Here is a 12,631-nt window from a genome sequence, read left to right on the forward strand (position 1 = left end):
TCCTGCCCGCGCCCTGGACCGTCTGAGGAATACCCGTTGTGCACCGAACCGTGGAATTGGACACCGACCATCCCTCTGGAAAGCGGACATTGTGTTATTGAGTGTCTATCCTACCTCTTTCCACTCTCTACCTTCAGTAAAAACCTCACGTGAACCGTTTATCTGCCGACTGGTTGTGTTTATTGGTCAGTGTTGTCGTGAAACCCCCTGCCCACCCCGGGGGCTGTCACAACGTAGACGGTATGCAACGTGTGCACGTAGACGTATGCAACATGTACACGCAGATGGTATGTAACGTGTACATGTAGACGGTATGTAAAACGTGCACGCACTTATGCAAAGCGCGCACGTAGACATATGCAACACATACACGCAGATGGTATATAACGTGTGCACGTAGACATATGTAACGTGTGCACGTAGGCATATGTGACGTGTGCACGTAGACCTCGACTTTACTGCACGTTGTTCACCAAGCAACACTTCACACCAATTGAAAAAATGAATCCTCCTTTTTACTGCAAAGATGCTTCGTTCACAAAAGGAAGGAGAAACCCAACAGATGTGTCGTCGCGTCCAACATGTAGTGGTGAGTGACAGCTGAAGCAGAGTTCATTCTGCCCTCTAGAGCTAAACCAGCTGGAGAGGAAGAACGTTAGACACAAGACTCAAAACAAAGAGAACATCTTTCAGCCGTATCAGTTTTAATCTTCTCAAAATGTCTCTGATTCACAAGACGGACACATCACAGAAGTCGGGAAGCGTCTCGATGCGTCTTTGAGGCGGTCCTCTACTCGGGGACTGCGTCTCCTATCCACTTGAGGTAGGGCGGGTTGCCCTGCTCGATGGGCAGGCTGATGACCTCGGCCACCTCATAAGGATGGTTGGAGCTGGAGAGGACAGGACGCACAGACAGCGATACTCTGAGTGCACGAGTCACGGCGGCTAACGGAACAACACACGGAGAGTTCATGTGAGAGCGAGGCGGCTTATAAGTGAACCTACCGGACGTATTCGGCCAGAGCGGGAACCTTGGAACTTCTTGTTTTAATCATCTGGACAGGAGAGAAGAAGACAGATTAGAATCTCATCACATGCTTACATTGAAGGATCACGAGCTGACGTTGGTCACGGTCCAACACAGTGTGACCGAGGAAGTTAATGAGACGGTGACAAGACACAAAGATTGATTTCAGAGTTAAGTGGACCTGTGAGGGACATTTATAATAAAGAATCTTCTTTTTGTACTTTTGCCAGATACAAGATAACCTGCGCTGCCATACGTTACCGGCCACAGAGATGTTTTTCATTTCTGTCTCCACGGTGTTGAATGAAGACGATTTAGAGGCTGAAACATCACAACACTCACCAGCAGCACCTCGCTGTCCTCCTCGATCTTCCCCTGCCACTCGTATCTGAAGAGACGAGCGGAATGAGGAATATGTCATCGAACAACTCCCAGCGAGTCATCGTTATTCATGTCTCGACACTCACACAGACGTGATCGCTGGGACGATGTTCACACAAGCGCCGAGCTTCTTTTCCACGATGGCCCTGAGGGACAGAAGACAAGGAGACAAGCGTCCGTCAGGATGGGACGTTTCCTTCTCGTTTGTTCAGCACAGAAGCGAGATGGTTGCTGGTTGTGTCACCTGGCCAAGTCTTTAGCCACCGTGTCGTTGGGACAAGTGACGAAGGCGACCGAGTGAGTCCCCGATGTGTACGTCTCAGAAGCCATGGAGAACGCTCTCAGTCCAAACGTCCTCAGCAGCGGGAACATAAACACACTCAGGAGCAGCGTCTGGAGGAGCAACCGGAGGATGAGCCCCACCGAACAGCCGGACGCGTGAGTCCAGAGCACGGATCAACACTCACCACAGCCACAGCCTTCCAGGGTCCAGCTCGCAGCCTCTCTGCACCGAGCGGTCCGATGAGCATCACCTGAGCCGCTCAAAGACAAGACGGTTAGCCTCAGCGGTGGAGGAAGTACTCGGATACTCTACTTCAGTAACAGCCTGACTGACACGGTCTAAACAACAAGTAAAAGTCCTGAACTCAGTGTTACCAAAGTAAAAGCTCATTATGCAGAAAGGCTCCTCTCAGAGAAGATTCTGTTCTTCACTAGCAAACATTTAACGTTGTACTTCATCAATTGAAATACTTCATATGACACCAGCTGCTATATTACATCGCATCATATCTGATGAGCATGTCTTATTTTGAAAAACATGTTTCTGTACTAGTGGAGCAAAAAGTACAAGATGTACCTCTGAAATACGGTACAAAGAAGTATAACATGGAAGTACTCAAGTGAAGTACAAGTACATTAACACTGTACTGAGGGGGGAGGAGGAAGAGGAAGGAGTACAGTACTTCAGTAAAGGTACTTTGTTACATAAATCCAGTCATTGCTGCTGTTACTGATAATTAATCAGGAGAGTGATGTTTGTCCTCAGAAAGAAGTTCTCTGTAAAGAGAACCAGAGCACGATGTAGATCACAGTTCACCACCACGTCTCTGCACTACACGATACAGAACAAAGCAAACGATGGAAGAGAAACACAATCTTCGTGTTTCAACCACTGATGTTATGATGTAAATCGTCATGTTATCTGTGAATGATCTTCTTAATCACGTCACACACTTTAACACTACAGACCTTCTTCTTTATCTTATGAAAGGGCATATTTTACAACTTGTCAAGCTGCCACATTTCAAGTGTGAGAACTGCTAATATGGAACCCAAAAGGAGTATTTTCTACTATCCTACAGAGTACTCATGTAGTACAGTAGTATAATGTCTTATCTCATTTACTTTAACTTACTCCATAAAATAAACAAACTGTCCCGAGTCTAAACTTAGAGTCGAGTCTGTAACTTGAAGTCGGGGTTTGTTTAGCTAACGTTTAGCATCGTTAGCTCGTAACGTCTGCTGTCAGTCGGTAGAAGAACCTCCGGTGTGTTTATGAGACCGGAAGTGACGAATAATAAAGTCACAAAGTTTACGTGAGAAGCTGTTTTAAGAGAATGTTTCTGTAGTTTACCTTCTGACAGCTGAACTGCTTAGCGAGCGACACCAATCTACCGTAAAGCGAGACGGCTGTGTGTTTGGGAAACTGTCGTAAAATCAGCCGTCTTCTTCTTCTTCTTCTTCTTCTTTGAGTTTTTTGACGGTTGGCAAACAAGGAATTAGCACTTTACCGCGACCAGCTGGTCTGGAGTGTGAATCAGTCTGTCTCGTATTATATAGTATAAAAAATAAAATGAAATGAAATTAAAAAACTAAACTAAACAGCCATCTTCTTCTTCTTCTTCTTCTTCTTCTTCTTCTTCTTCTTCTTCTTCTTCTTCTTCTTCTTCTTCTTCTTCTTCTTCTTCTTCTCACTGATGTAAAATAGGAACAAACCACATCAACGGGCTGATTCGACTTTTTATTTGTTATTTTGTTGAGATAATTGTCTCAGCATCAGCACCAGATGACTTCATCTTCATTCTTTGGGTAACTTTTACTTTCCCATCAATAATCAAACAAGAGTGTGGCAAAGTAGAGGGCAATACACTTGATTGCAGTACGGTTGTTCACCTCTAGAGGCCCCTCCAGACCTCTGAGAACATCTTCAGCGGGGAGGTGGGGGGTTCCACTCCCGGCCGACGCAACCTTTGAACTACACGCACAAATACCGCAAGCATCCATCTACACCGCGCTCTCTGCGAGACTTTAAATGGACTCAACAGCAGTCAGAGACAGAATATAAGTGTGTGTGTGTGTGTGTGTGTGTGTGTGTGTGTGTGTGTGTGTGTGTGTGTGTGTGTGCACAAGACAGAAAGCCACTCTGTTTGATAACATCCACCACCTCCCTCACACTCTCCTCTCTTCGCCCTCATCCTTGATTAAAGAATGAGACAAGCATGTCACACATACCAATATGCAAACACACACAGATACACACACACACTCTCACACACACACACACACACACACACACTCACACTCAGAGGATGTGACTCGTGCACTCAGGACAGATAGATTGAGCTCTAGCTGATTGGAGAGCTCCACCACAAATGCACGTACACACACACACACACACACACATAAAGACGCAGCGAGACGTATTCGTGGAAGCTTGTGCAAGAGCAACGAGGAGCGACGGAAGGAGGGGGGGGGGCTTGTTCCCATGGAAACTGTGCAGTCAGCACATCTGTACATGTTACGCACTGTCCTCTCTCATCCCGCGGCCTCTCCCCTCCACAGCTGGATGTGGCAGCATGACGCTCACATGTGCACGCCGCTGTTGCCCTGACCCCGTTGCCATAGCGACCAGAGAGCCCTCGACTCATGGGATGTTATCTTAGTGTGTGTGTGTGTGTGTGTGTGACCAGACATCCACACAAGTTGCTGCTGGCATTGGGCAACTGTCTTGCTCTCTCTGTTTCATCACCAGATTGTATCCTCCTTTTCTCTCTCTCTCTCTTTCTCTCTCTCTCCTCCATCTTCTTCATTCTCTCCCTCTGTCTCTCGCCCCCTCTCCCTCTAAGCATGAGGAGAATCAATATGTTTTCAATTTGCAGCAGAGCCTTCCTCCTCTGCATCCTAATTAGGCTCCACTGGCCGTTTAACTTCCAGAGAGGGAGAGAGAGAGAGAGGGAGAGAGAGGGGGGTGGAGAGAGAGAGAGAGAGAGGGAGAGAGAGGGGGGTGGAGAGAGAGAGAGCGAGAGAGAGAGAGAGGGAGAGAGAGGGGGGTGGAGAGAGAGAGAGCGAGAGAGAGAGAGGGAGAGAGAGAGAGGGGGGTGGAGAGAGAGAGCGAGAGAGAGAGAGGGAGAGAGAGGGGGGTGGAGAGAGAGAGAGAGAGAAAATGGAAAAGGGTGGAAAAAAGAGTTAAATAAATCTTGATTGGGCTCTTGTCTGTCTTTCTCTCCCTCTGCTCTCCTCTGCCCCCATTAACAGCGGCTTCTGAGGAGCGAGGGCCGCCTCGGGACCCCTCGGGACCCCTCGGGACCCCTCGGGACCCCTCGGGACCCCTCGGGACCCCCGTTGGCCCAGGAGACGCGAGGAGAGAGAAGTTCACCTCTGTAACAGCAGGGTCTGGGAGACGATACCTCGGAGGACTGGGAATCCACAGCAATTAGCCCGTCTCTCATTCCTGCGTCTCATCAGCGGTGCAGCGCTGCAGGTCGGAGCAGAGGAACAGGTGCGGAGTGGGATGGAAACATCGGAGGTCAGAGGACGCGGTGCAGAATCACAAGAACAGTCAGGTGACGAAGAACAACGGCTTCACGCACAAGTGACACCACAAGCGCTCCAGATTAAATCCATGCACAGACACGAGGGCATGAATCAAACAAGTATATGCGCACTTTTATATTTTGTGCTTTTGAGGATTCACAAGCCTTCCAGAGCGACTGCGGCTGAGAGTGCTGATGTTTTATTTATCGCATGCAAATGAATCATGAAAGGAGGTCAGGAGGCCAACGCTGAAGATACCGCTGGAAGTAGAGAATAAAACAGTCCGACCGTCCAGATGTGTGTGTGTGTGTGTGTATGTGTGTGTGTGTGTGTGTGTGTGTGTGTGTGTGTGTGTGTGTGTGTGTGTGTGTGTGTGTGTGTGTGTGTGTGTGTGTGTGTGTGTGTGTGTGAATCGGGTGAAAAGCGTCTTCAAAGAGCTCTGCCTCTTCTCTGATAAACCGATACATTTTGACTCAATGATCAAAGCTGCAGCGTAGCATTTCGTGCTCTGTAACAAAGACCACATTTCTCACCTCTCACGTCTGTGAGTGCAGTGAGCGCGCTGCTCACTCCTCTGGTAACAGCCGGGGTCGGCTGATGTGAAACCGAACTGGAGTAAACTAGACTGAGAACAAAGCTGCAGCATGTAAAGTAACATAAACAGTCTCCGTTTAGTTCTGTAGCAGAACCTCAAACTCTGGCCCACTTCAGCTCAGTGTGCTGCTGCCTGTTGTCTCAGTGACGGAAAAATGAATGTGGACGTGATTCATTTAAAAATGACTCCACTTTAACGGGTTCCACTGTGAATTAAAGGAGATGTGGAAAAGTGCAGCCGGACCAACATTTCACTTCATTTAATTTCCTCCTAAAATGACATTTTATGAGGAAAACATAGAGAAGAACAGCTGGACAAACAGATGTGCCTGCATCCAGTCTGAACATCACAACAGTGCTGGCAACACATCCTGTTGTTCTCGCACTGAAAACAAGCAGCTTGTCCTCTGAGGAGTCAATGCAGCAGGAAGTCCTCGTAACAAGAGTCACTTGTCTTCCTCTGCTCCTCCTCGACCCTCCACGTCGGAACCTCCTCCTCGACCCTCCACGTCGGTACCTCCTCGACCCTCCACGTCGGTACCTCCTCCTCGACCCTCCACGTCGGTACCTCCTCCTCGACCCTCCACGTCGGAACCTCCTCCTCGACCCTCCACGTCGGAACCTCCTCGACCCTCCACGTCGGTACCTCCTCCTCGACCCTCCACGTCGGTACCTCCTCCTCGACCCTCCACGTCGGTACCTCTTCGACCCTCCACGTCGGTACCTCCTCCTCGACCCTCCACGTCGGTACCTCCTCCTCGACCCTCCACGTCGGAACCTCCTCCTCGACCCTCCACGTCGGAACCTCCTCGACCCTCCATGTCGGTACCTCCTCCTCGACCCTCCACGTCGGAACCTCCTCGACCCTCCACGTCGGTACCTCCTCCTCGACCCTCCACGTCGGAACCTCCTCGACCCTCCATGTCGGTACCTCCTCCTCGACCCTCCACGTCGGAACCTCCTCGACCCTCCACGTCGGTACCTCCTCCTCGACCCTCCACGTCGGAACCTCTTCGACCCTCCACGTCGGTACCTCCTCCTCGACCCTCCACGTCGGAACCTCCTCCTCGACCCTCCACGTCGGTACCTCCTCCTCGACCCTCCACGTCGGTACCTCCTCCTCGACCCTCCACGTCGGTACCCTCCTCGACCCTCCACGTCGGTACCTCCTCCTCGACCCTCCACGTCGGTACCTCCTCCTCGACCCTCCACGTCGGAACCTCCTCCTCGACCCTCCACGTCGGAACCTCCTCCTCGACCCTCCACGTCGGTACCTCCTCCTCGACCCTCCACGTCGGAACCTCCTCCTCGACCCTCCACGTCGGAACCTCCTCCTCGACCCTCCACGTCGGTACCTCCTCCTCGACCCTCCACGTCGGAACCTCCTCCTCGACCCTCCACGTCGGAACCCGCCTCGACCCTCCACGTCGGTACCTCCTCCTCGACCCTCCACGTCGGAACCTCCTCCTCGACCCTCCACGTCGGTACCTCCTCCTCGACCCTCCACGTCGGAACCTCCTCCTCGACCCTCCACGTCGGAACCTCCTCCTCGACCCTCCACGTCGGTACCTCCTCCTCAACCCTCCACGTCGGAACCTCCTCCTCGACCCTCCACGTCGGTACCTCCTCCTCAACCCTCCACGTCGGAACCTCCTCGACCCTCCACGTCGGAACCTCCTCGACCCTCCACGTCGGAACCTCCTCGACCCTCCACGTCGGTACCTCCTCCTCAACCCTCCACGTCGGAACCTCCTCGACCCTCCACGTCGGAACCTCCTCGACCCTCCACGTCGGAACCTCCTCGACCCTCCACGTCGGAACCTCCTCCTCGACCCTCCACGTCGGAACCTCCTCCTCGACCCTCCAAGTCGGAACCTCCTCGACCCTCCACGTCGGTACCTCCTCCGAACACCGGACGCAGCAACGACGACGTGCTCGTCACGTTTTCGAGGGATTGTCCGAGCCCGTCGTCACCGGCCATCAGTAACCAGAGAGCAGCGAGGACGCGAGGCTGAGGTTGGATGACAGGAGAGGAGGAGGAGCAGAGCAGAATGTTAAACATGTCCTCTAGACCCCAGAGGAGGAGGAGGAGGAGGAGGAGGCAGACTGTTCTCTCTATCTTCTTCTCCATGGCTCTGTGTTCTATCCCTCTCCAATCTCTCGTTTTCTTCCTCCCACTCTATCTGCAGCTTCCTCTCGTCTCTGGAGATCTCTTGTGTCGTTTTCATTTGGAATCGGTTCACAGTCGTCATGTGTCTCTGTCTAGTCCTCAGCTCTAGTTTAGTCAGGGATTGTACTTTGCACAGTGGATGTAATGTTGTGAGGTTAAAGCATCACTGGATGAAAGAAGTGAGAGAAGTTCAACCTGGTTTTTACATCTCAAGAGAAGCCGTACAGAGAAGATTGTCCCACATTAACGTATATACAGCAACATGTAACGGCACTAAACATGACAAAGCATCTAAATGACACTTCCAACAAGTACAGAAGACAAAATGTGTTGAGAAACAGCCTCACTCTGTCAAACAGATAACATTTACCAGGTCCTGAACCAGTCTCAGTGTAGTCCTGATCCTCTATGTGAACCAGTCTCAGTGTAGTCCTGATCCTCGACATGACCTCCATCAGTAAACGTGGACAGACCCAGATCCTCCAGCAGAGACCGGTCCACGAGGACAGACCCAGATCCGGAGCTCCGGAGGGAGGAGGAGCGCTCAGCTCCCGGTAGCAGTGCCCCCCCCCCCCCCCCTGTATTACTGATTAAACAAAGAAGATAGGAAGATGCAAATTTGATAATCTGATATTGGGGTGAATTAGTCGTTTGTGGGTCAGATGAAGTCTGCAGACATGAAGAAAACCACGAGTTAAAAACAACAGAAGCAAGAAGCACGCTGCTCATCAGCCACAAATGGTGCAGGCAGCTGTAGGCCAATCGGTGTTGAGACCGAGCCTCCCTCATTACATCCACGTCAGACTACACTGCTGCAGCGGTTGTGGCCTTTCAAAGTTTGAAGTTTTTGACATTTGACTATACAGCATCCCCAGCAGGCAACTTAGTGTCATTTCAAAATGCCAGAATCCATTGTTCCAAGTTGCTCTGACAGGAGACCAAGTGATGTGTCGGGCATCCCCCGAAACATGCTGACGCGGATGAACCGACAGGCTGAACCGGTTGCCACCACTTCTGCTCCTTGTGTGAGAACATTCGGTCTTTGAGTTTCCTGAATCACTCTTCCAGCAGACTCAACGCTGCACTGAACAATTTTGCATATCGGAGGCAGCGAGAGATAACCAACCAGGAATCACACCTCCTCCGTGAGTTAACCTGCGTGCTGTAGCAGCCGCGGTGCTGCTGCATGTGTAGGACGGTGAGTGTCTCACAACACCAACCATCATGTGACGCATCGATGCCGTCGCTCTCTTTAGATCAGGATTTAACTCATGTAACTCATGTTTTGTGTTAAACATTCAGATGGGAATACTTGAACTGAAAGGTGGTGGGGAGGGTCTAATGAAAGTTATCAAGTTGCATGATGGGATATGTAGTGTTTTTAAGAGCTTGACTCACGCTTAGTGCTAATGCTAACAATACGTCTGCATCTGCCGCCTCAAATCTGATGATTATCTCATGAATCCATGAGCTCATCTCATCGTGGTGCTGCAGAAGGTTTCGCGCCCGGTGAAAGTGAAACGGACGTGGTTAGTTTGGTCTACTGCTAACTTAGTTATAGCGTTGGCTTTAAATCAGTACGCTTGTGACGTAATGTGACTTTTTGTCATTTAGAGCCACATGAATTCACCAGGTCGCCCAGAGTGAAGCTTCCACTGAGACCCGGGTTCCCGTTTGCTGAAACTATTTAACCTGATTAGATAGAAAAGATCGCTTCAACCCTCCTGGTGGAGAACAAAACAGTTTGTTGTGGCCTGAGTGTGAGTGTGAGTGTGTGTGTGTGTGTGTGTGTGTGTGTGTGTGTGTGTGTGTGTGTGTGTGTGTGTGTGTGAGTGAGTGTGTGTGTGTGTGTGTGTGTGTGTCCACATCCCTGGAAAACTCCCCGTGAAAGCACCACGTGGCCACGGAGCAGCCAATCACAAGAGGGAGACAGTTGCCGTGCTTCTGGATCCCGGCGGAGGGAGCTGTCCGTTTCAGCACCGCGGAGAGAGGCAGCGGTAACCATGGTGCCCTGCGAGGACCAACGGGATGTGACTAATGAAACACAAACATTTCCACACAAACTATATTCAGAGGTAGAATACACGGAAATGATCCGCTCACGTATGCAGATTCGGTGCATTCATTCACAGATATTCTTTCCACCCACACGCACCGCTGACGGGATACTTTCAGATGATTCATCGCATACTCTTGGATATGAATATGAATATAATGTGATGTGTGTGACAGTGTGAGCATCACTGTGTTCTCTCTGCACTGAAGGGATATGAAACATATGACAGAGTCAAAGATACAGAGCGGATCACTGAGCTTTACTGCCGAACCTCATCTACCTGCTGAGCCCATCCGAGCCTTTAACCGCCTGTTCAGGTGTTTCACACTCGCTGCTCTCCCCCGTCATCATGTGTCTCTCGTACCCCCCCCCCCCCCCCCACCAGGACATTAAAACACACATCAGTCAGGTTATATAATAATAACCCTGCTGATGATGATATTGTGACTCCGTATTGATTCGTGTCGGAATAAATTGTCTTTTCTTTGCCCCCCCCCCTCTTCCATGTACAGGTCAGGCCCTGGGGCCAGTGTGTGTGTGTGTGTGGGGGGGGGGGGGGGCTATGCTCACCGACACTCACACCTACAGCCGAACGACATGGTGCAAATTCAGTTGTTTAATTATCACGGCCTGTGTCGCCTGGGAAACAATGGAAAGATGAGAAAGAACGGGACGTCATGAAGTGGTTTCTTCACATTCATCAGATTGAAACATGGACGTCTCTGTTGATTCAGTGAAGGGCTTTCAGGGTTCAGTGAGAGGAAGAAGCTTCCAGTTCAACACATTACGTGTGACTGCGTGTAGACCTGCAGAATACGATATTCCTCCACCAGGATGGTGCTGAGTGCAGAATGTTCTGGGTCAGTTATTGTTCATCATTGTGAGCGGTTGTTGAATTCCCTTCAAAGAGTCAACATTGGAATTGAACTTCAACTCATCACACGTTTCACCTGTTGTGAATATTATTGTTTCTGGATTATGAATGTATTTCTGCTCTTTTTGTATTTTAACAATTTTTTAATCTTTAATTGATTTTGTATTTTTTTAATATCGTCCTAAAGCCTTTCTAGTGTTAAACACTTTGAGTTGCCTTCAGGACATTAAAAATGGCATCAAGAAAATACAGAAGTTACGAAATGAAATCTTGAGATTCAGCAAATTTTGCAGTGCGCTGTTTTGCGTAAAGTGCTGCTGCTGCGCACGGAACATCCCTCTCTCTCTCTCTCTTTCTCTCCCTCTCTCTCTCTCTCGCCCTGTCTCTCTCTCTCCCTCTCTCTATCTCTCTCTGTCTCTCTCCCTCTCTCTCTCTCTCTCTATCTCTCTCTCTGTCTCTCTCTCTCTCTCTATCTCTCTCTCTGTCTCTCTCTCTCTCCCTCTCCCTCTCTCTATCTCTCTCTCTGTCTCTCTCCCTCTGTCTCTTCTCCCTCTCTCTCTGTCTCTCTCTCTCTCTCTCTGTCTCTCTCTATCTCTCTCTCTGTCTCTCTCCCTCTGTCTCTCTCCCTCTCTCCCTCTCTCTCTCTGTCTCTCTCTCTCTCTCCCTCTCTCTATCTCTCTCTCTGTCTCTCTCCCTCTGTCTCTCTCTCTCTCTCCCTCTCTCTCTCTCTCTCTGTCCCTCTCCCTTTCTCTCTCTATGTCTGTCTCTCTCTCTCTCTATCTCTTTTCCTCACTCTCTGGTTGTGTCGATTTTTTTTCATCCGCTGCTTCTAACCATCATCCACCCCTCCTCCTCCTCCTCCTCCTCCTCCTCCTCCTCCTCCTCCTCCTCCTCTCCTCTCCCCGCTTCTATCTCAGCTCTGCGAAGAAGAAGAAAACGCGGAAACCAGAGGATTGATGTGTTGCGCGACTTGAAATCTGAATATTTTTTTGGCGCACATGACTCCCCACGCCTGACAGCCTCTCCAACACACACACTCACACACACTCACACACACACACAAAAGAAAAAAAGCATTGCTTTTGATGATTTCTCTTCATGTGATGACAGTCGGCGGCTGTGTGTGTGTGTATGTGCGCCCGCTGTGCTCCGGTCGGCCGTGATAACCGCCTCGGATCCGTGTTGGATGCTGGAGGAAGAGGCTCTGGCGCTCCGGGAAGCTTCGTCCATCCCTCCCGGTCCTCCTCGTTGCTGCGACCGGCTGCATGAGCGGTGATGCTCGGCCTCTCCGCCCGGATGCGCCCCTCTCTCCGCGGTGTGCCGTCGGTACCGCTGCCCGTATCCCCCGATAGCAGATTTCCTCTGTCGCCGGAGAAAGGTCTAGGGACCACATATGGAAACTGGGGATCAGAATTTTAGGAAAAGGAAACCTAAGCGGGCTGTCGTTTGATTTTCTTAACTTCATCTTTTTTTCTTCCTCTTTCTGGCTTTTTAATTTTTATTTGGAGAGAGGGGATACTCGTCCCTGGTTGGTTTCTTTTTCCCTTCATCTCTTTAAGGAATGGCTGGTTTTCATGGCAGTCATGGTACCGGCTGATTATTTGGCATTGTTCGTCGTTGTGTCCTTGCTTTTGGGGGAGCGCTTGATTCTGCTGCTTTGAATTTGTTCTTTCATTTCTTTCGGCACATCCAGTCCTTGTGTTGTTTTCTGTT

At 50.3% G+C, this 12,631-nt stretch overlaps 1 protein-coding gene across 1 annotated transcript; it reads right to left on the reverse strand.

Moving 5' to 3' along the window:
• Positions 1-695: 695 nt before the first annotated feature.
• LOC306784293 (protein CutA homolog) lies at positions 696-3,124 on the reverse strand. The gene is made up of 7 exons (XM_079278199.1): positions 3,045-3,124; positions 1,876-1,941; positions 1,653-1,801; positions 1,495-1,554; positions 1,370-1,415; positions 1,006-1,055; positions 696-890 (listed from the first exon to the last, which is right to left on the reverse strand). The coding sequence occupies exons 2-7, from the start codon at positions 1,936-1,938 to the stop codon at positions 791-793; spliced, it is 468 nt and encodes a 155-aa protein (XP_079134325.1). The 5' UTR covers positions 1,939-1,941; positions 3,045-3,124; the 3' UTR covers positions 696-790.
• Positions 3,125-12,631: the final 9,507 nt, after the last annotated feature.

The sequence above is a fragment of the Melanostigma gelatinosum genome (genome assembly GCF_949748355.1).
Source record: "Melanostigma gelatinosum genome assembly, chromosome: 11".
NCBI lineage: Eukaryota > Metazoa > Chordata > Actinopteri > Perciformes > Zoarcidae > Melanostigma > Melanostigma gelatinosum.

Coding starts and splice junctions, on each gene's coding strand:
- LOC306784293 (XM_079278199.1), bottom strand. CDS start 1,938: ATGCTCATCGGACCGCTCGGTGCAGAGAGGCTGCGAGCTGGACCCTGG. Junction 1,555..1,652: donor GTGGCTAAAGACTTGGCCAG/GTGACACAACCA, acceptor TCTGTCCCTCAG/GGCCATCGTGGAAAAGAAGC. Junction 891..1,005: donor GCTCTGGCCGAATACGTCCG/GTAGGTTCACTT, acceptor TGTCCTCTCCAG/CTCCAACCATCCTTATGAGG.